The sequence below is a fragment of the Papaver somniferum genome, chromosome 1 (assembly GCF_003573695.1).
Source record: "Papaver somniferum cultivar HN1 chromosome 1, ASM357369v1, whole genome shotgun sequence".
Lineage (NCBI taxonomy): Eukaryota > Viridiplantae > Streptophyta > Magnoliopsida > Ranunculales > Papaveraceae > Papaver > Papaver somniferum.
Genome location: NC_039358.1, coordinates 91,737,062 through 91,761,786, shown reverse-complemented (window position 1 = coordinate 91,761,786; position 24,725 = coordinate 91,737,062). Strand labels below are relative to the sequence as shown.

At 35.5% G+C, this 24,725-nt stretch overlaps 1 protein-coding gene across 2 annotated transcripts; it reads left to right on the top strand.

Moving 5' to 3' along the window:
- The first annotated feature begins 21,064 nt into the window (after positions 1-21,064).
- LOC113294411 (probable thylakoidal processing peptidase 2, chloroplastic) lies at positions 21,065-24,155 on the top strand. 2 transcript variants are annotated; one of them, XM_026542814.1, is made up of 6 exons: positions 21,065-22,016; positions 22,765-22,806; positions 22,890-22,985; positions 23,101-23,187; positions 23,305-23,372; positions 23,721-24,155. In XM_026542814.1, the coding sequence occupies exons 1-6, from the start codon at positions 21,321-21,323 to the stop codon at positions 23,839-23,841; spliced, it is 1,110 nt and encodes a 369-aa protein (XP_026398599.1). In that variant the 5' UTR covers positions 21,065-21,320; the 3' UTR covers positions 23,842-24,155. The 2 variants fall into 2 exon arrangements, with proteins under 2 accessions (XP_026398599.1, XP_026398595.1); XM_026542810.1 differs by having other exon boundaries at positions 21,068-22,016; positions 22,765-22,833; positions 22,917-22,985.
- The last annotated feature ends 570 nt before the right edge of the window (positions 24,156-24,725 follow it).

The window sequence follows — 24,725 nt, the reverse complement described above, 5'->3', positions numbered from 1 at the left end:
GTTTAGGATACATGTATTTATATAGTTTATGTATACCCTAATTAGGTAAACTTCATATGCAAGCAACTTGGGCAACAACATTTCTGGAAACTTCTGGAATCTTCCTTCGCGGGCTTGATTTGCGGGCCTCCCGTCTATAAAAAAGACAGTACAAACATCACCCTCTCTTAACCTCCAACTATGTAACTAATTTATGACCAAATAGTATTATCCTGGACTATTTTGATGGAGCAAGGCTCGACAAAAAAAAATTGTTATTCTCTTAAGAGATGGCAATACAATACAAGTAGTTTCATTCTCATCAATGAACATTGAAAAATGGATTTCCAAGTAATGGTATTCAAGTTTGACCGGAAGCCCTAATGTGCACGGTTCTTGTCTCTTTTAAGAGCACATGAGACAAGATGAACTTTTCAACACAAGTAAGTTGTGTTGAGCTGAGCGGTAGAGTTCTCACCACTAGGTTCCTGCACGTAATTTGTAATACCCTTCTTTACAGAGCATTTAAACCTGACTCTTATCTTCATTTGAGATTTTAACTTCTCCTTTAAAACATTCAAGCTTTTAAGAGAAGAAGATTTAACTTTACGTACCTCAGGATTGTGCTTTTGAGCAAGTTTAAGCATATTTTCCAAATGACTAGCCCTCCGTTGAAGTTTGTTGACATATCTTAATTTGTGTTTGTACTTGAAACATTGTGTGAGTATGTGACCATCAATGGTACAATAAGGACATGTCGGTTTGAGGATTGATTCAGGAACGATGTTAGCAGCTCAACAAATGGTACCTGAAATATTAACAAAGTTTCCATTAGTATACGAAAAATACATAACATCCTCCAAATTTTTTGATGAAGAATCATTAACCTAATTGTCAAGATATATATGAGTATTACTACATCCATCAAAATTGATAATGTATCCCAAGAGTGCTACACTTGATCCATCATCCTCTTCAGAATCATAATGATCAAATGTTTTATCAAACGTTGCAGCAAAACCCCTGTTGCCAGTGTATTTCTTCCGGTTTTGACACTCATTAGAAAAGTGACCGAACCATTTACACTTGAAGCACTGCGGCATAGCCTCATCGTTAGTATTGTTAGAGTCCCTGTTTTTGACAGGAATACGATTATGTGGCTTAGCTGACATAAGAGGTTTTTCCCTAGTGAACCGTTTATTTCTCTTCGTAAGAAGTTCTCTAAACTATCTATAAAACTAAGTTATCAATATCTTCATATGAAAAATCAGGACCAACAATATTGTTCACAGAGTTGTCAATGCTTCCATTTTTAAGTGTTTCAGTGTTTTTCAGTGCCTCAAACGCAATATACTTTCCGACTTTGGATTGTCATTCATGATCAAAGATCTTTAACTTTCCAACAAAGGTATTTCTGGAAAGTATTGTAAGTTTATTTCCCTCCATAATGGTATGTTTCTTAGACTCGTACCTTGCCGTTAAAGATCGGAGAATTTTCATCACAATGTCCATTTTCAGGAATGGTCTTACCTAACCCATAACATGCATTAAAAAATTCAGACACTTTAGGATTAAACTTTTCAAACGAATCTTCATCAAACATACGAAGATTTTCCTAGTCAGAATTTAGGTTTTGAATCTTAAATTCTTAATGAAAAGATGAGGGTACCCAAATATACCACAATCTTAAACTTTTCCACCTATAAGTCTTCTTACCGAAAGTGATTGTCTATGGACTGGGTCGAGACAATACAACGAATAGGTATTCACACTTTGTGTCGTCTATGGATACGAGGTCGAGACAGTACAACAATCAAAGTTTGAATACTTGATAATAGGTTCGGACTTAACCAAACTATATAGGATCACTATCAAGTAATACGTAGTTAACGTTTGTGTAATTTTCTTTAAATTATAGTAACAACAATTATACTTGCGGAAAACAAAAGTGAATGACACAACAATATTTTGTTAACGAGGAAACCGCAAATGCAGAAAAACCCCGGGGCCTAGTCCAGAATTGAATGCTCTCATAATTAAGCCTTTATACAAAATCAAACAACTTCGTATAGTTGAGACCAAGCAACTAAACCTATAGTTCACCTAGTTTCTTCAGTATCCCTGCGCTTCCGACATTCAATAAGTGCAAGCACTGGAACAATTCCTTTGGTTCGTATTCCAAACAATAAAGGAACAATAAATCTGTTCGGTAACAACTCTATTCAATCTCAGTGATATGAGTTAGACAAAGGCTCTTCTGTTTAATCCAATAAACTCCTTTGTCGGGTTTAGATCTATCTATCCAACAACTACCAAAGTAGCAGAGTTTAGATTTTGCAATCAAATATAGAATCTACCAAGATGCTATATAGTGTTGCCAATCTACGCAGCTAATCAATCAAATATATCAAGGATAAACTGATTATAGTTGGATCCCAGCTGATCAAGTTTTGTGCACACCAAAGATTATGAAACCAATAAGAAATCTTCTTTGTCTTCAAATCTTCTTTAATCTTCAATAAACACCTGCACACCACAACTTGAATCTCTTGTGATCAATCACACACAAAACGGAGTCTGTTAACAATTGATTATCACAAGACGTCTTTAGATCTACAAACTGTTCTAAAGATCCCGTCGATACTTCGATCTAGTTTGAGTGAATCTTATATCAGAAGAGAAGATTCTCAAGAATAAACAAACTAGGTGCAATCAAAGTTCAACAACTGTTAGTCAATCAAATCGAATCGAAAACTAATAATACTGCAATTATCTAGTTTCCCACCAATGGTACTCGTAGAGCTTCTTTATCCCAAGAAAGTCTTTGTCGTAAGAGATTTCGCTTAATTAGGGTACTTTCCTCTCCGAAAAGACGACTCCACCAGTAACAACACAACAAGGTAGTTTTGTTGGCTCTTAGGATAGTTTGCTCGAAATACAAACTTGGGTATTTATAGACCAAGGAAGTTTGGACACCAAGGAATTTCCAAAACCGAATATTCTCAAGATATGCAATATATTTCCAAAATCGATTTTCATAATTCCTGGAAATGCTCCGTCCAATATTAACCGAAATCTCATTAGAAAATATCCAATTAGTACATACACATTACCACAGAGATATGCATTTTAATTGCTGGTAATTAAAAACATATAAAATTAACAACCTTAATTAAAAGATTCTCAACTTATTTTGGTCCGGGATCTCCTTGAGTTATTAAGGAATATCTTTGAACAATAAAAGATAAGAGTTACTGAACATGTTCAAAGTATGTCGACATCTTATTTCTTTGTAAATCCTTTTTCATATTTACAATCTTGGAACCGATTATACCACACTTCCAAACAAGTTTAGAATTGGTTCATCTGATTTCCAAGAAATATGTGATTGATCAAATATCAATACACTAATCATGGGTTTACGGTTCTACCAAACACAAGGATCGGTCTACCTTAATATGGTTACTGGGACCGGTTACATCAGTTACCAGGATCGGTTCCGTTAATTACCAGGACTGGTTACCATATACTCATGGTATTACTTGTGATCGATCACACCAGTTACCAGGATCAGTTACACCAATTACCAGGACTGGTTACACCAATTACAAGGATCGATTACACACTCTTTTGTGATCGGTCACACCATTTAATAGGATCGGTTACACCAATTACTAGGATCGGTCACACCAATTGCAAATATCGATCATACCGTCTTAGGTGATTACTTAGGATCGGTTGCACTAATAAAAGTCATACCAATACATAAGTCAGGCACTGTGAATAGTTTTACCAAGATACATAATAAATTATGATCGGTTGTACTAATCACACATATTGGTAATCCAAAGATATGCAATGAATAACGATACCAATAAGCCTAGCGATCTCCCTTTTGATTCACAATACAAGTTTATGAATGTACTTCCTTTAAACGAATGTAAACATTGTTTCATAGGACGAAATTTTCACCCATACCCATATACATAATCACAATAGCATTCATACGATTATGTCGATGTCTTATATACGAAGTTCAAAAGATAAGCGTTATACTTCGTATTCTAGTTCCTTAACACCATGTCTACTAGAGTATAATCATTCACAGCTTCGCAGTTATGTTTTCAATATAGCACGACTTGAAATATATGTTAGGAATGAAACAGTTCAAGTTAAAATATTACTAACCTCAAGAGGAAGGATGAAGTCGTCGATGTAGCTTGTTACTTCTTCACATTCTTCAAGTCTTCGAGTAATACTTCTATGTACCATAATCCTAATCTTTCTAGCCTAACCTATACGAAGTTGTCTCTAGTATATTATCAAGCGACTCTTTAATTGAGTTTTAATTCACTAAAATATGACAACCAAACTTGACATACCAACGCTTGGTGGGTTCAACCGAGCTATGCTCTAACAATCTCCCCTTTGTCAATTTTAGTGACAAAACTCTTACAATCATATGGATAAACAAATTACAAAAATTCATTATACATACGCTTGATTCCAAGTTTCAACAACACAATAACCTGCATATATTCAATCCATAAATGTCGTTGTTGACATTTAAATAACAAAACTAATACTCCCCCTAAAGGTAATATAGGTAGATTTTTAATACACACATCTTTTTTATTTCCCATTTATAGTCCAAATAAGTACAATCAACATATGATATGTTTCTCCCCCTTAGTCAATGCTTTACTCTTTCATTAGATATAACGTTTAAGCACAATTGTCCTTTACTTAGTGATTAAAAATCACTTGTTTACTCCATATATTTCTCCCCCTTTTTGTCACAAAATGACAAAGGTCCGAGAAAATACCAAAACCTAAAGGATCTTACAAATCTAAAAGACTTGTACAACCTATAAGAGATAAGCACGAAGGTTTCACATACCATTTTAGATAACCAATATCAAAACTGAAACTACAAGTAATTTGGTTTTAATATGTTATCAAGGAAACAATTGCCCGAAGCAATTTTCCCTAATAGTTTAACAAATTTACTAAGAAACTTAGTTCCCTTGCTAAACCGATTGCACAAATACAATCGCTTATTTCGATAAGACCAAAACAAATATCAGAATTAACTTTATTTTTCTCATCAGGCTCTAATTATTCAGATAATAACTTAGACCTTTCACTTTAGACAAGACAAATACTTGGTTAGTTAAATAATATTTTTTGTCAAGGCATTCGTCGATTAGACTTGAATAACCGAATCCTTTACTTTTGATAAGTCTAACTAAGATCATAATTAACTTCGTTTCTCTTATCCGGAATAGAATTGGACTAAACAAATGATCCCTTATTTTTTTAAGCCATAAAAAATACATACAAACCAAATACATTGACTTGCACAATTATTTTCTTAACCGGAAGCAATTGAAACAAACATAGACATCAAAGCACCGCAATTGCACCGAAATTTCGTTAAGTCAAAAACAATTGATACCAAACAATAAAGAAAGATATCAAACCAGTTTTTCTTAACCGGAAAAAATTGAATCACACACACACACATCCATACACACATAATGGAATAAACATCAATTGTACCGAATTTTGTTAAGGAAAAGCAAAATATATGCAATAAACTCATGCTTTTCTTAAACAGGAAAACGATTAACTAACAAATTCGTTACCTCGAATTCCGCATCCTCTTCTCCCCAGAAAGATATATCATTAAGCGCAAGTTCAAGCTAGAACTCTCCTCCATTGTGTTGTCATCCTCTCGCAAGAACAAAAGAACAACAACAAAAGCAACTTTTACCAGAGAAAGGTTGAATCGGTTTTAACTAATGCAAGGCAAAAGTTGAAAACCCCGAAACACATATGCTTTTATGCTAAACCAAAAACGATTCAACATATTGTGGCTTTTTCACATATGAGTTTCAAACGGAACACCTTATGATCCTTTGATAAATCCTACCAACATGGGCTAGAACTTAATCCTGCTAAATCAAAAAGCCACACAAACCATAAGGGTTCACACATCATATGAGATCGAATATTAAGGTTAGTAAAATCGAAATCAAACATCCCATAAACACATAGCAATAATATAAAGCATTCAAGCACAGGATATGTAATCGAAAAACTATCACAAGAAAAGTTATAAAATAATAATTTTTTTCATAAATAATAGATAGTTTTATTCAGCAATAGACTTTACATAATAATTGAAAGAAATCAAAAACTGATGTCTATTTTTGTTTGGATTAAGTATTACAGAATATGACTTAGTCTCTAGTGGTGCTCTTATTGTTCACTGAAGTTTCTTCAGTGTTCAAACTCTTGAAGCATGTCTCGAGGGACTTGTCTGCAACCACTTCCTGTTTCTCAAGTTTTCAACTTGAACCTTCATACCCGAAAGATCATCTTTTGTTTCTTCAATTCTATCCTTGAGCCAATCTTGATGACGGATCGTCATTATGAGGTTAGTTCTTAGTTCTTCAAAGCCTTGGATATAGTCAATCATACTATCAGAACATGCCACTTGGTCTTTGTTGGATCTTGAAGGTTGTAAGCCAACATACATGAATCATCTTGAGATCCAGTAGAACTATCAGAATCATAATCAGACATGATTTTTGATATGATTTTCTTCTTCCTTTCTGTATTGATTACTTGACAATCCTTAACCTTTTGAGCTTCCTCCTTATTGACCTTTGTGATACTGCGAGTTATTGGAGACATGCTAGGTATTTAAATAAGGATTGATTAGGGTTTCTTAATACAACCAAGAGTTTCTCTTAAGAAGAGACAATTTTTCGGACCGAAAATACTTGGGAAATTCCGAATATATACAGAATATATTTTGTTTCCTTTGTCCGAACTTCTCATGCTGGAAGGTTTATTGAAATTCAAAATTTTCAAATGAAACCTAATTTTGGAAGATCATGATAAACATGAACATTTTTAGACAAAATGGATTTGCAGTTATCCAGTGATTGTCACACATTTTTTTTTTGATACACAAAAAAATGTGCTCTTAATTTTTTATGTGCTTCTCATCTCAAAAGTATGAGCATGAAAAAGGATGAGAGTGGACAGTCTTCATACAACTAGGTTGCATCGGAGCAAGCCTTTTCTTGCTTACAGTGAGTATCAGAAACATAGTTCATGTTTTTTTTCAGAAATTTGTGCCCAGAGTATTTTCTCCCAAGAAGATGATCCTTCCTTGATCCAAAGATATGATCATGTGGAACAATACTGATGTGAGAATTTGCAGAGATAGATAAATCTCTCTTAATTCTGTCAATAATATTTTCATAAGATTTTCTCATTCTAAGGATTTCCTTATGATCACATCAGCATGATTACTAGAAACAATTATTGGAAATTCCTGATTATTTCCTTCGGCAGAAATTCTCTCTTTCCCTTTATTCTGGAATCGTTCTTCATGTAAACAAGGATTGTTTCGACATGAACGAAGAGGAAACTTTTTTCAAGAGCGATTATCAACTCTTACTACTGATTGTTTTGAGTTGACTTTGTTATATTGAGATATATTCTGTCTTTCTACTGAGGAATGATCTTTCAGTTTTTTAAGACTAGAAACTTCTTTCAATACTTTTACCACTGTATTTTGAAGAAGTATAAGTTTTTGTTAGAGCATATCTCGGTCAACCTCGCATGCGTTGCTATCTCAAGCATGTTTATCAATGTTAGTGATCAAAACTATAAGTCTTGATTTCTAGCCTACATAGCTAAGTCTCATACTAGGATAGAAAAGTGTAGTTGAGCTCAAGGACTTCATGGTGATTCATCATACAACGACGAAGATCTATACAAGGAACCGTGGAACTTCATCAACAAAAAGGTATGGGGAGACTTGAACTTATCTATCACTCAAAAGTCTATCTCTTCTATCTCCTACTTCTTATGAGACAAAAGTCGTATGCTATATAGACTAGATCATACACATTTGACATTTCGAGCTGAGCATTCATTGCTTATCTTTTATCTCGAAATCGTGTGTTTGTAAAGCGTTTCGCTTTGATCAAGTTTATCTTCACCTAGTGACGAAAGTCATGTAAAGTTTCAATCACTTTGAGAATTGCTCTGACGTGAATCGGTCTGTGAATAACAGCTACATAGCGTCCTCTGAGAATGTCTCAATGATTGAAACGAGAGTTTAGATTACATAACCATGTATTCCATGAACCAAAGTTTTCGAACTTTGTTGATCAAGATAAATCGGGAGGATTGTGGAATTGGCTTGCCAAGTCCGCGAACTGTCGGAAGTTCTCGACCGAGAATTTCTGCTGGGATTTTCCAAAACTCGTTTGTGTGCTAAGTCCGCGAACTCAGTCGGCGAACCCAGTCTGTGAATTGGAGGAAGTTCTCATCCCGAGAATTTCTGCTGAGTTTGGAAAACTCAACCGATTAACTTAAGTCCGCGAACTTGTTTGTGAACTTAAGAGGTTATGATCTGAAGATGTGATCTGAACATGAAACATTAAATTACTAAGAAATGATTTATGCAAACCGTGGCTATAATGTTCATAAGACGATTCAATCGAATCGAATCATCTTTGTTTCAATTGTGTCTTGTGTAGTTACATAAGATCTCATAGAAATTGAACAACTCTTTAACTAGTTCATTTGAGTCAATTGAACTAGTCATGGTGAAAAAGAACAAGGTTAATATGAAATGCTCATATGGTTAACCTTTTGGGTTACTATGTTGAACCAACATACACGTACACGTTTGGGCATGGTTTTCACGAACCCAGTAAACGTCTACCCAAGTGTGTGTGACAAGCTAAGTTTTCGATCTAACGGTTGAGAAATATTAGCTTGGATCTAAATCAGGTTTTCGTCTAACGGTGAATATGGATTGCTTTGTAACTAAAGCAAAACCCTGATTTGAAGGCTATATAAAGGAGACATCTAGCATTGTGCAAAACTAATCCCCACACGTCTGTGTGCTACTAGTGCGTCCGCTACAGTCGATCTCCATTAACCTTTGATTTTCTTCTCTAAAATCAGGTTAACGACTTAAAGACTTCATTGGGATTGTGAAGCCAGACCGATACCACTTTATCGTAGTTGTGTGATCTGATCTTGCATCTTCTATCGTACGAGTACAATCGATTGATTGGCTTGAGATCGTGGGAGTTCTCCGATAGGAAAGATAAAGAAGTCACAAATATCTTCGTCTCACTGTTTGTGATTCCTCGACAATCCGCTTGTGTATTCAGGAAGGATTGTAAAGAGGTGATTGATTAATCTAGGATGTTCTTCGGGAATATAAGACCGAATTATCAATTGGTTCATGTTACCTTGATTTTATATCTAGAGACGGAACAAAACCTACGGTTTATTTGTGGGAGACAGATTTATCCTCTTATAGATTTTTCTGCATGAGACGGATCTTTTTATTATCAAGTCTGTGATTTTGGGTTACAACAACTCTTGGTTGTGGGTGAGATCATCTAAGGGAATCAAGTGCGCAGTATCCTGCTGGGATCAGAGGCGTAGGAGTACAACTGTACCTTGGATCGGTGGGAGACTGATTGGGGTTCAACTATAGTCCAGTCCGAAGTTAGTTTGTAGTAGGCTAGTGTCTGTAGCGGCTTAATACAGTGTGTATTCAATCTGGAATAGGTCCCGGGGTTTTTACGCATTTGCGGTTTCCTCGTTAACAAAATTTCTGGTGTCTGTGTTATTTCTTTTCCGCATTATATTTTACATAATTGAAATAATACAGGTTGTGCATTCGTGATCATCAATTGGAAATCCAACCTTTGGTTGTTGATTGATATTGATTGATCCTTGGACATTGGTCTTTGGTACCGTCCAAGTATTCCTTGTATTTGATAAAGACTCGCTATTGTTTAGCTTGAGTAAAATCAAATCAAGAGAGAGATATTAACTCCTTGAGATACTTTTATCTAGATTGAGTATGTCTGCCTAGTTGATTCTCTAGCAAAGTATTTCGGAGTTAGTCCATACAACTAATCAAAATATTGGGTGGTGTTGTTAGACCCCCGCTTTTTCAGTTTCCTGTAAAGTGACTGAAAATTGTATTCCTTAAGATTACTTTCACGGAATTGGTTCAAAGTTTCCTTTGGACAATATTTCGTTTGATCATCAGTAGATATATGAGGTGGTTTATCATTCTCTTCAGACTTGATGTAGTTAGGTAGGCTACCATCATCATGATCTGTTTCAAATGTGACTAAACCTGTATTGTCACAATCTGTAAAAGTCGAACAAGGACTTTTAGTTTCTTCATTATCAGAAGAAATTAAAACAACATCATCAGTCAGATTCACGGGATGAGTCTCTAGATTTTGAGTAAGAGATTTACCAATGGCTTCTAGTTTGACAGTGAGATCCATATTCTTTTTGGCTAGAATATTTAATTGAATGTATTTTTATCTTATCTCATTCTTAAGAAGATTAGATTTTGTCTTTAATATTAACATCCGTGTAGATAGAGATCTTATTGGCTTTGGGAGTTTTACCAACTCTTTATCAGAATCTTCTTTTCCATCAGAGATAGACTCAGATGTTTTCTTAACTCCTGGATCATGAGTTAACGAAATTGTAACATTTTCAACATATGAGTACTCATACTCTTGCATAATGTTAACTGAATCACACATAGATTCAATTCTTATAGGTTGGATCGTACCAAACATAAATTGTTAAATCTTTTCGTGTTTGCCTGCTCTGATACCAATTGAAAAGACGAGGGTACCCAAATATACCACAATCTTAAACTTTTCCACCTATAAGTCCTCTTACGGAAAGTGATTGTCTATGGACTGAGTCGAGACAATACAACGAATCGGTGTTCACACTTTGTATGATCGTCTATGGATACGAGATCAAGACAATACAACAATCAAAGTGTGAATACTTGATAATAGGTTCAGACTTAACCAAACTCTATAGTGAAAAGGCGAGGTAACCCAAATATACCTCAAGCTAAAACTTTTCCTACCTATAAGTCATTTCTCCGAAAGTGATTGTCTATGGACCGAGTCGAGATAATACAACTAATCGGTTCACACTTCTTGTGATCGTCTATGGATACGAGATCGAGAGAATACAACAACTAAGTATGTTTACTTGATACAAAGGTTCATACTTAACTGAACACAATAGGATTTCTTATCAAGTAAATAGGAATTAACGTTTGTGTAATTTACTTTAATTATAATAAAATTTATAATGCGGAAATATAAAGTAAATGACATAACAAGATTTTGTTAACGAGGAAACCGAAAATGTAGAAAAACCCCGGAACCTTGTCCAGAATTGAATACTCTCGGGATTAAGCTGCTACACAAAATTACACCAACTTCGTATAGTTGAGACCAAGCAACTAAACTTATAGTTAACCTAGTTCCGTATGTATTCCCACGCCTCCAACTTATAAATAAGTCATGTACTTGGAACAATTCCTTTGGTTCGTATTCCAAACAGTAAAGGAACAACAAATCTGTTTGGTATCAACTCTATTCAACCAAGTGATGTGAGTCAGACAAAGGCTCTTCTGTTTATCTTAACATAAACTCCTTCGTCAGGTTCTTAGATCTATATTATGTTCAATTACCAAAGGTTTGCAATCAATACTTTTAATCACAAAGAATTGTATTAATGCCGATCTACACAACTAATCAATCCAATCTACCACAAGGATAAACCGATTATAGTTGGATCCTCTTACACCGAAACAAGTATTGTGCACACCAAAGATTGTAAACCCAAGTCAGAAATCTTCAATCTCTTCTTTGCCTTAAAATCTTCTTAGATCTTCAATAAACACTTGCACACAACAACTTGAATCTCTTGTGATCAATCACGCACGGAACGGAGTCTGTTAACAATGGATTATCACAAGATCGTCTTTAGAACTAACAACATTCTAAATATCCCTGTCCAAACTTCGATCTAGTTTGAGTGAATCTTATATCAGAAGTGAAGATTCTCAAGCATAAACAAACTAGGTGCAATCAAAGTTCAACCACCGTTAGTCAACCAAATCAATCGAAAACACAAGATAAACCGCAATTATCTAGTTTCCCACCAACGGTACTCGTAAAGCTTCTCAATCCCAAAGAAGACTTTAAACTGAGTGGTCGTAAGAGATTTCGCCTAATTAGGTTACTCTCCTCTCCGAATAGGCGGCTACACCAGTAACAACATAACCGATGAAGTTTGTTGTCACGAAGGATTAGTTTGCTAGAAATGCAAACTTCAAGTATTTATAGACAAGGAAGTTTGGACACCAAGGAATTTCCAAAACCGAAAATATTCTCAAAGATATTCCATGCATTCCAAATTCGGTTTTCATAATTCCTGGAAATGCTCTATCCAAAATAATGACCGAAAATCTCCTTGGAAAATCTTTAACTAGTAAATGCACATTACTAATTCTTATTTTCCATATATAAAATTAACAACCTTAATTAAAAGATTCTTAACTTATTTAATTTTGATCCAGGGATTTTCTTCCTGTAGCTATTAAGGAATAACTTTGAACAATAAAATATAAACAATACTGCCTGTGTTCAAAGTGTGTCGGCGTCCTTACTTTGTAAGTCCTCTTTCATACTTACACCTTTGAAAACGATTTGCCACACTTCCAAACAAGTTTATAATTGGTTCATCTAACTTTCAAGAACTATGTGATTGATTAAGAAACACTCAATCACAAATCATGGGTTTAACGGTTCTACCAAAACAAGTTTCGGTTCTACCTCCATGTGAGTACTATGCATAGTTACACTCGCTTTCCAAAATTCGGTTGACTAGGTACTATGATCGGTTCCCCACATATATATGGTATCTAACTTATATGTGTTGCACATGTCCATAGGATCGGTTCCCCTTTGACTAAAAACGTGTTGCATATGTTCATAGGATCGGTTCCCCTTTCTGCTATAAACCTTGTTGCACCCCATACAAGGATCGATTCCCTTTTGTGATGTATTTCACCTCTTAAGAGGATCGGTTCCTCTTTACCCAAATTTGGTCCAGTCAATCACAAACTCGATCATACCTCACAGGTTATTACTTAAGATCGGTTTTTACTAATAAAAGTCATACCAATACATAAGTCAGGCCTTTGTGAATAGTTCTACCAAGAACACAAACAAGTCGTGAGCGGTTATACTAAATCACACATATTGGATGTTCACAAGATATGAAATGAATAACAATCTCAATAACGCCTGGCGATTTCCTTTTCGATTCATAAACAAGTTTATGAACTTACTTCCTTAAAACACATGTAAAACATTGTTTCCTAAGATGAAATCCCCACCTCATACCCATACATAATCAGAAAAACCGTCTATTTTGGAATATCTTTCTGTGATTCCAATATTTCTATTATAAACCTACAATTACAATCTACATCATATCGTGGTTTTATGTACCAAATATTTCCATATCAAGTCACCCGATCTTTTCCCCAAGGAAAAATGATTAATTTACCCTTTCAAGGAAATTTACGCGAAGGGATCTCTTTAACGGAATATATAATTTCTTGTTACAGAGCCCGCAAGGGCGTTGTGATACTGTTGTACGAACATCAGATGTTGGACATAGCATTTAAACGATTATGTCGATGTGTTATATACAAAGTTTAATGGTTAAGCAATAACTTCATATTGTATTCCTTAATACTATGTATATCTAGAGTGTTCATGCATCGCAGTTTTGTTTTCAATATGCACGACTTGAAAGATACGTTAGGTAATGAAACAGTTCAAGTCAAATATCACTAACCTCAAGTGGAAGGATGATGTTGTCGTTGTAGCTTCTTACTTCTTCAAGTCTTCACAATACTTGTAATGTCTCATATCCTAATACTTTCAAGCTAACCTATATGAAGTTGACTCTAGTACATAATCAAGCGACTCTTAAATGAGTTTTGATTCACTAAAATATGACAACCAAACTTGACATACCAGCGCTTGATGGGTTCCACCGAGCTATGCTCTAACATATAGGATCACTATCAAGTAATACGGAGTTAACGTTTGCGTAATTTACTTTAAATTATAATAACAACAATTATAATTGCGGAAAACAAAAGTAAATGACACATCAAGATTTTTTTAACGAGGAAACCGCAAATGCAAAAAAAACCCAGGATCTAGTCCAAAATTGAATACTCTCGGAATTAAGCCGCTATACAAAATCAAACCAACTTCGTATAGTTGAGACCAAGCAACTAAACCTATAGTTCCCCTAGTTTCTTCAGTATCCTTGCCCTTCCGACATTCAATAAGTGCACGCACTGGAACAATTCCTTTGGTTTGTATTCCAAACAGTAAAGTAATAATAAATTTGTTCGGTAACAAGTCTATTCAATCTCAGTGATATGAGTTAGACAAAGGCTCTTCTTTTTAATCCAATAAACTCATTTGTCGGGTTTAGATCTATATATCCAACAACTACTAAAGTAGCAGAGTATAGATTTTGCAATCAAATATAGAATCTACCAAGATGCTATATAATGATGTCGATCTATGCAACAAATCAATCAAATCTATCAAGGATAAACCGATTATAGTTGGATCCCAGCCGATCAAGTTTTGTGCACCACCAAAGATTATGAAACCAATAAGAAATCTTCTTTGTCTTCAAATCATCTTTAATCTTCAATAAACACCTGCACACCACAACTTGAATCTCTTGTGATCAATCACGCACAGAACGGAGTCTGTTAACAATGGATTATCACAAGACGTCTTTATATATACAAACAGTTCTAAAGATCCCGTCGATACTTCGATCTAGTTTGAGTGAATCTTATATCAGAAGAGAAGATTCTCAAGAATAAAAAAACTAGGTGCAATCAAAGTTCAATAACCGTTAGTCAATCAAATCAAATCGAAAACTAATAATACTGCAATTATCTAGTTTCCCACCAATGGTACTCGTAGAGCTTCTTGATCTCACAGAAGTCTTTAAACGAGCGGTCGTAAGAGATTTCGCCTAATTAGGGTACTTTCCTCTCCGAATAGACGGCTCCACCAGTAACAACACAACAAGGTAGTTTTGCTGGATCTTAGGATAGTTTGCTCGAAATGCAAACTTAGGTATTTATAGACCAAGGAAGTTTGGACACCAAGGAATTTCCAAAACCGAATATTATCAAGATATGCAATATATTTCCAAAATCGGTTTTCATAATTCCTGGAAATGCTCTGTCCAATATTAACCGAAATCTCACTAGAAAATCTCCAATTAGTAAATGCACATTACCAATTTTTATTTTTCAGAGATATGCTTGTTGGTAATTAAAAGCATACAAAATTAACAACCTTAATTAAAAGATTCTCAACTTATTTCGATCCGGGATCTCCTTGAGTTATTAAGGAATATCTTTGAACAATAAAAGATAAGAGTTACAGAACATGTTCAAAGTATGTCGACATCTTATTTCTTTGTAAATCCTTTTTCATATTTACAATCTTGGAACTGATTATACCATACTTCCAAACAAGTTTAGAATTGGTTCATCTAATTTCCAAGAACTATGTGATTGATCAAATATCAATACACTAATCACGGGTTTACGGTTCTACCAGACACAAGGATCAATTCTACCTTAATATGGTTACTGAGACCGGTTACATCAGTTACCAGGATCAGTTACGTCAATTACCAGGACCGGTTACCATATACTCATGGTATTATTTGTGATTGGTCACACCAGTTACCAGGATCGGTTACACCAATTACCAGGACCGGTTACACCAATTACAAGGATCGATTACACACTCTTTTGTGATCGGTCACACCAATTACTAGGATCGGTTACACCAATTACTAGGATCGGTCATACCCATTACAAATATCGATCATACCATCTTAGGTGATTACTTAGGATCGGTTGTGTTAGAGCATTGCTCGGTCGAACTCGCATGAGTTGCTATCTCAAGCATGTTTGTCAAGTTTAGTTGTCAAAACTATATGTCTTGATTTCTAGACTACTTATAGCTAAGTCTCAGATTATGACAGTTTAGTGTAGTTGAGCTCCAGACTCCATGACGATCATCTTAAGAAGACAAAAAACTACTCAAGGAACCAGTGGAACTTCATCCGACTAAAAGGTATGTGGATACTTGAACTTATCTATCACTCAAAAGTATATCTACTCTATCTCCTACTCTTGAGACAAAGTCGTATAAGTATGATAGTTTTCATACATACACATTTGCTATTTCGAGCCGAGTTTACTCGCCTATCTTTTTCTCGAAATATGTGTTGGTAAGCTTTCGCTTTAACCACTTTTCATCTTTACCCGTGAGGAAAGTCATGATGACGTTTCAATCTTGAAAATAGCTTTGATAACGATAGTTGTGAATAACGACTGTTATAACATTATAGAAGAATGTTTCAATGATTGAAATGAAGAGTTGAGATTACGTAACCAACTATGGATATAAGCATATATAGTGTGTTCGCACATTAGTATATAATCCATGTACCGAAAACCAAGTGTGTGCATACGGTATTGGTGAAGGAGACAGGTTGAGTACGCGTACCAGCGGAAGTTTTCGAACCGAAAAATTCTGCTGAGTTTGTAAGTTTGCAAACTTTTAAACCAGTCACCTTAGGTATGCATACCCATACGCGTACTCACAGAAGTTTTCGAACCGAAAATTTATGCTGAGTTTGTAAACTCAAATCTGGTAGCTATGGTACATGTACCCGTACGCATACCCAAGATGGTTATTTCTTAAATCGGAAGTTCATGGACTTATAACAATAAATTATAAGGAATGCAATCTTTGCAAACCGTGGCTATATTTTTCATGAATTGATTCAAGTAAAACAAACCGATTTTGTTTCAATTGTGTCTATTCATAAAGACCTAAGCAATTGAACAACTCTTAAACTAGTTCTTATGAGTCATTTGAACTAGTTATGAGAAAGATGACTACGGTTAATATGAAAGTGCTCATATGGCTAGCCATTGGTTAACTATTTGTGAACCAACTAAGTGTACACGTTTAGGTACGGTTACTCAAACCTAAATGAAATACATTTCATTTGTGTGTGCGTAACAATCTAAGTTTCGATCTAACAGTTGAAAGATATTAGCTTGGTTAAATCAGGTTTTTCATCTAACGGTGAATATTGAATGCTTTGTTACCAAGGTAACTTGGATTGCAAACCCTGATTTGAAAACTATATAAAGGAGACATCTAGCAACTGGAAAAACCAATCCCCACACCTCCTGTGTGATACTAGTTGGTTTTGCTAGAGTCAATTCTCCTTTAACCTTAGGTTTCTTCTCGAGACCCTGTAGGTTAACGACTGAAAGACTTCATTGGGATTGTGAAGCCAGACAAAACTACTTCTCTTGTAGTTGAGCGTTCTGATCTTGCCATTTTCTATCGTACGAGTTCAATTGAATAATTGACTTGAGATTATATCTCCGATAGAGCAAGATAAAAAGAAATCACAAACATCTTCGTCTCATCGTTTGTGATTCCACAATATCTAGTTTCGCTACCATACGATTTAGATTATTGTGAGGTGACTGATAATTCTAGTCTGTTCTTCGGGAATATAAGTCCGGATTATTAATTAGTTCATGTTCACCTTGATTTTATCATAAGACGGAACAATACTCATAGGTTTATCTGTGGGAGACAGATTTATCTATTATCGTAGACTTTTCTGTGTGATACAGATTTGTTTATTAAAGTCTTCGACTTTGGGTCGTAGCAATTTTTGGTTGTGGGTGAGATCAGCTAAGGGAATCAAGTGCGTAGTATCCGAAATGATGTTGTTGTTGCTGTTTGGGGTCTGAGAGTTGAGAAAAAACACTTTATATTTGATGGGAGCAAGTAAATTTCCCAACAACACCACTGTTATTGCTAACATGCCTTTCTCAAAGATATTCATGACTTAGAAATGATAGTATGTACAAAACTTTAAAGGAGGAACACCACTGTTAAAGGGGTATTGAGCACCACTGCTTCCAAATCTACCACTTAGTAATACTTGCTAAGGGGACATCTGCAACTGCAAGAACAAATGATTAGCCTTCCATTGGAAATCAAAACAAGATTTTTTTTTTTTTTTTTTTTTAAATAACAAAGAAATTGATAATAAACAAATAAGTCATTGCAGACAAATTCGTGATTCCCAAGAAAGAGATAACGACTAGGGGTGCACATACCCTATCCATACCCGCCAATCCTACCCTACCCTCCAGTGTTGTAACCTTATCCTATCCTACCCATTATTTTGCGGGTAGGGTGACGGTTAGAGATATTTTTACCCGCCGTTAAATGGGTAGGATGACGGGTAAAGCACGAAATTACCCTACCCTACCCGCCTACCCGTCTAATACTGAAAAGACAAAGTAACCCTTGTATTGTTTTCTCCTCCTGCCTATTTTTTTGTTATTTTAAAACATATTAGGGGTAAAAGACAAAGTAACCCTTGAATGGATTTTACTTTCTATCGAACCATTTCATCTATTTTTCATTCGAACCATTTCTCTCTTTTCATTCGAACCATTTCATCTCCTCGTCTCTGCAGTAGCGAAGTGAAGTCTGGGTTTCGATCTGAAGCTGAAGATGTAAGTGATTTGTGTGTTCGATTTGTGTATCGTTATGTGTTTGAATCTATTTTTTGCTCATCTCAATCCACTTTCTTATCTCTGCATAAGAGAATTTAGGGTTTCAGGCTGCAAGTGCAGTTTGAGGTTTTGGGGGTTTCGATCTGAAGATGTAAGTGTTTAAAGCTTTCAGTTTGTGTTTTGATTTGGGTTTCGATTTGTTCTTTTGGATTAGGCTTTCATTAAGGTGTTGATGTGTTAATTAGATTTTCTATTTTATATTAGTAACTGATTTTGAAATTTTTATGAAAAACCCTATACTACTGAAATAGAACGTGGGAATTAGGATTTCTCTGTATTCTTTTGCTTGGGTTTGTTTGCTTTGTTATATAAACCCTCTTTGCTTCATCTATTTGATTATACTTGGTTTTCCATAATGTAAGTGTTTTGAATTAGATTGTTATGTGGCTGCCCTGATTTATTGTGTATTAACTCTTTGCTTCATCTATTTGATTATGCATACAGATATTTCTTAAGAGAAACGATGATGGTGACCATTTTCCCTCACTTGCAATCTGCTTAGGCTTTGAACTGTTAAGTACCGTTATCAGGTTTGGTTCCCTCCCTTATAGACACATTTCTTGATCTGTATCTTTGATAATTTTAGATGAATTTTCGTGTCTTTGCTTCTAGTTGTCCGTTGTTTAACATGTATGATATATGGTCAACTGTTGTTCAAGTAAATCAACTGACTTAAGTGTAGCTTATGGAACCTTTTGTCTTATAAAACAATTCTTAACATAGCTCAATAAATGAATTTAGAGAAAAAAAAGTAGGTTTGTTCTATTACAGATTGTTTCAGGGAGCAGAGCTTATACCTTGTTACAAAACCTATACATCCCACATATGATGAGCATGATTAGACACTCATACCCTTTAAGAGTTCTTATTCTCATCCAGGGAGAGATGAGAGTCAAATTGATAATAGGAATTTTGTTTTATTTTTTTTTTGTGTGTTAAATTGATTGAAAAATCATAGGGTTTCAATCATAAATGGTGTATCTTGCTTTACAGTTCGCAATGCCTAAATCAGATCTTTTGATGACTGTAAAGGATGATTCAAGCATATAAATGCATTGTATTGTATTAGGTGTTGTAGAACTACCTGGCATGTATCTCATTAGGAAACCGTGAAGTTGCAAATATAGATTTGGTGTCTTTTTATTGATGTAGTGGTGATATATGCAAAGAGATGTGAACTCAGAAAAAAAAATATGCAAAGGATGACGGGTACTTGAACATGATTAGAGTTAGGTCTCTGTCATTATTCCTGGGTATGCTTGCACATGGTTTTGTTTGGCCATAATATGTTAAGGTTATAAGATAATGTCCTGCTTATTCAGCACTTGTAGATTTAGGATAACATTATTTCATGTCTGGGTTTCTGCCTTTTCTGAAATATACTGCCTTTTCTGAATACAGTGCTCTGAGTTGCATGTTAGTTCTAAACCTATCAAAGGAGCAGTTTCTTCTTCTTATTTTTCTGTACTTTTTTTGAATTATAGTTACTATCTCGAACTCATAGAATTTAGCAATTTCCTAGCCTCTTATTTTGTCTTTCAAACATTAACAGATACAGAAATTGTTGTGATATTACTTGATGTTGGTATTATGACTGAATCTAACAAGAGATAACTTGTATGCAGATTTATTTGGCGATCTTAGTACTTATTCCATCATCGTAGATGATGATTGAAGAAGAAGGTCAATATGAAGAGCTTTTGGTGATGATACTGTTATATGAAGAACAAGGTCACGTGAAGAACATGGAATTGGGCTGGGATTCATCGTCTATTTCAAAAAGAATACAACTCTTTTCTTGAGAATACTTTTGTTTGTACATTTTTTATGGTTATGCTTTTGTTTCTAAATTCATCGTTGATCTACTAGCACAACATGCACGGTCCCTTTTCTTGTTCAGAGTCGGAAATTTAGACTTCAGAAAGTCATGGAGAAGGGGGAAAAACGGTTATACCCGCCACCCTACCCTACCCGACCCGCCAGAGAATGGGTTGGGTAGAATCTTACCCGTTTAATGGCGGGTAGGATGGCGGGTAAAATTTTTCTTAACCGTCAGTAAACGGGTAGGGTGGCGGGTATAGGCCATATCCTACCCACCCTACCCGTTGTGCAGCCCTAATAACGACAAGTTTTTGATTAGATGATGAAAATCATTTCATAATCCTTTTCTCGAGGAAAGATCCAGTTAACAGAACCTTGAGATAAAACAGAAAGACAATCAGTCGAATCAGGTCGAAGTTCCGAAGATAGTTCTTCGACCTTCATTAGATTACTTTCTTGAACCCCTTTTAATCCGTTTTGCCTTTTCAGTCAAAAAAAAAAAAAGAAAAAAAAAATGGAGTCAAGGTCATCGTCGGTCAACCACGCCTATTGTTCTCGAAACAAAATTGTTAAAAGCAGCCCGTTTCATGTGGTGTATATTTTACTCATAATTCATAAAAGCTTCCGGAAACAGTACCGATTTTCTCATTTTTCTACTACTTTCGGATAGGAATTTTATTTCTTTCGACTTTCCCCTTTCTCTGGAATGTTTCTCCCAGAGAGGGAACTCTCTGTATTTTCCTCCAAAACCCTAAAATCTCCAATTGCAACCAATTTTAATCTGCACTTCAAACTCTAATCTCTCGAATTCCCCGATTCATTTCAAATAGTTTTCAAAATCTAGGGTTCTTCATCAATTACAAAAAAAAGATTTGCTGTAATGGCGATCAAAGGCACCATAAGTTATTCACGCTACTACTTTACTCAAAGAGCTGGCGTCGTTCGTTCTATTCAAGATTATCGTGAACAATCTAAGGCTCCTCTCGTTCAATCTCCAATTCCAGAAACATCAGTTGAAAAATTCCATAATGATATATCGAAATTCGGATCAAGAAATTGGTCTAGGGCATCAACATCGAGTTACAGTACAGCTGCAACGAACGTTTTCGGGGGGAATTCTAATTCTTGTATTCTTTCTAGTTTGTTTACAATTATGAAATTATCTAGTTCTGGTGGTTCTATCGGTTTGAAGGATTTGGGGGTTTCAACATCTGGAGTAGTTCTAGGGTTGAAAGCGACGTCATTTCTTCCCTTCTTCCAGGTGACTAGGTGGCTTCCTTGTAATGAGTTTCTTCCTGGTTCTGTTAGTAATGTTGTAGACAAAAGGGTTAATGTTTCTCGTGGTGGTGATACTGAAAGTTCTGTGGAAATTTCTAAAGTTAATTATAGAAATGATGTTGCACAAAATAATTGGTGTTCGAAATTGGGGAAGTTTTGGGCTAATGATGCAAAGGCTGTCGCCACAGCATTGACAGTTTCTTTCTTGTTTAAATCGTCTTTGGCTGAACCCAGATCGATTCCTTCACGTTCTATGTATCCAACTCTGGCCGTTGGTGATCGGATTTTAGCGGAAAAGGTACCTTACATGTGTTATAGTTGTGGTTTTAAACTTGATATTATTACTCGAGTAGATATATGTATTACATGTGCTAATTCGGAAGTGAGTACAATCTGTTGAAAAGATTGTTCATTCTCACGGAAACAGATAAGGTTTTCTCATATTTGTGTTCTTTGCATGTCGAAGAGTAAGAAACCTTATAGACTGCGCCCTAATTCCAACAATAATATAGAGTGTAACATATGAATTCTTTCCTTTGGGTTTTGAGGTATAATAGCTTACTCCATGAGTTCATGGTCTAATTGTTCATATTTGAGTCCTTTGCATGTTCTTGAACATGGTGGGCAAATGCATTGAAAAGTTCAGTGTAGTATTTCAGTTTTCAGAACTTCTGGTTTTACATGCAACGGAGTTCTGAGCGATCAGAGAGATAACTATCTCTATATGCCTAATTGCTAGGTATGTATCATCTTCTTGTCAACCAGGGTTCGGACATGTAAAATAACTATATGTTAGAAAACACAATAATGTATGCTTATGAGTTATGACTTACAGTGGAATTAGGGAAAGTCACTGTTTCTGGAAAATTATTCTCAAATCCCTAGTAAAGTTACTAAAGATAAGTTTGTTATTTTTTGCTTTGCTGTAATAACATATTACTACACATGGTCAAGTTCTACCGCATCTTTCAAATACTCTTTTTTCAGATAGGGGCATATTGCCTGTACATCATTTTTAAATATTGAGCTTGTCACTTTTAATGCAGGTTTCATACATATTCAGAAAGCCCAACATCGCGGATATAGTGGTATTTAAGGCTCCTCGAATCTTGCAGGTACAGATTAAATTTGTGAAACTGGTCCTGACCATATCAAATGTTTATCCTTGTAGATTATTTTACTCAGATACCTTGTGCAGGAGATTGGTTATAGTTCAGCTGATATGTTTATCAAAAGAATAGTAGCCACGGCTGGGGACTATGTTGAGGTCAGTTGCCTTCGGTTATAAGCTGAGTCTCTATCATTCTATAGCCATTATCGTTTTTCTATCTCGTTATTATCGAAGGGTGAGTGTTTGCGTGCTCTTGGTTTGCTTCTCATAGGTTCATAATGGGAAATTGTTGGTGAATGGGGTTGTTCAGCGTGAAGATTTTGTTCTAGAGCCACTTGAATATGAAATGGCTCCAGTGGTATAATTTTCTTCCTCGTTGAATTTGACTTGAAAAATGGAGTTCTTGATTGACATTATTGTTGATTCGACTTCTTTTGATTGTTTGGTTTTCACGCTTTCTGTTATTTTGATGCAGCTTGTCCCTGAAGGCTATGTGTTTGTGATGGGTGACAATCGCAACAACAGTTTTGACTCACATAATTGGTGAGTTGATTCCAAACTTCTAAATACTGGATTAGATCATCTGCTTGAGGATATAGACTTGTATTAGCGTGTGTTTGTACTACCTTGGTATTCATCGTACCAAGGGGTTTCTAGTTTTGCCATTGAAAGTATTATTTCACATTTAGGAGTTTCCAAGGCCACCTTTTTTGTTGTGACTATCATATTACTATCCCATTATGAATAATTATAAAACCAAACTAATGAATACCCAATTTCCTATAGATAAGGCCAAATCAAAAGCCTGCTATATATGATGTCTCTTAAGGTACAATAGTTCTTCAGATATACTGACATGGTCTACTGGGATTTTATTGTTATGTTCTTCAGGGGTCCTCTTCCTATCAAAGACATTGTTGGAAGATCAGCAATTCGGTATTGGTCTCCTCCAAATATGTCAAACAATATTTGTGAACCGCTCCAAGATCAGACTGCTGTTTGTCTCTCTTGACCTGCCTTTCGAGACTCCAACGTTCCGACCCTGGGGAATGCAGGCTTGGCCTTCTGATTCAGGATTTTTGAAATCCTAGCATCCAGAAGATGATGTGTAGTATATTCTTCAAATCTCATTTTGCCCCTTGAACACAGAAGCTGTAAAAAAAAAAAAAAAAGAGTAAAACCTCGCCATAGCTTACCAGTATGATTTTATTTGTTTTTGTTCTTTTTTTTTTCTTTTTTATTTTGTGGTGTTTTAAGAATGAAAATATAGAAAATGGATGCCTCTTCTTCAAGCAATAAAATGTTTTTCCTTTCTGTTTCGACTGCAATTACTCCCGACTTCATTCTGAGATATATGTGACTAAAATGAATCCCAGTCCTTTTGGGTCGTCACACAAAAATCCCCCATAGGACAACATTTTTTTAAGAAATAAGTTTTCTTAAATGAAGTCTGATTATGCCCAAATGTGCACTGGAGCTGGACACAATTTTAAAGTTTTAAACCATTTATCTGACTCAGGCCAAGTCAGATTTTCCAAGCAAATGGTCGACATTCGAGTAAGTTCCTAGTCAGAAAACTCCGTCGATTTAAAAAGAGGGAAGAGTACAATTTACGAGGATGCGTTGCAATACTGCAGACCAGGGGCGGAGCCAAGAATCATGGGAAGGAGCTGCAAAAATAAAGATCGCTATGGGCGCAATCAAAAATCTTAGGGGTGCGAAAATGCAAAACCGGGCTTGTTTGCAAAAAAGAAAAGAAAAAAAACAACAATAATATTCGTATAGGACCTAAAATGGGGTTTGGAGCCAGCTGGGTAGGGGGTGCAAATGCACACCCTTGCAATGAGCTGGCTCCGCCCTTACTGCAGACTCATCAACGACTCTCTCTCCTTCCTC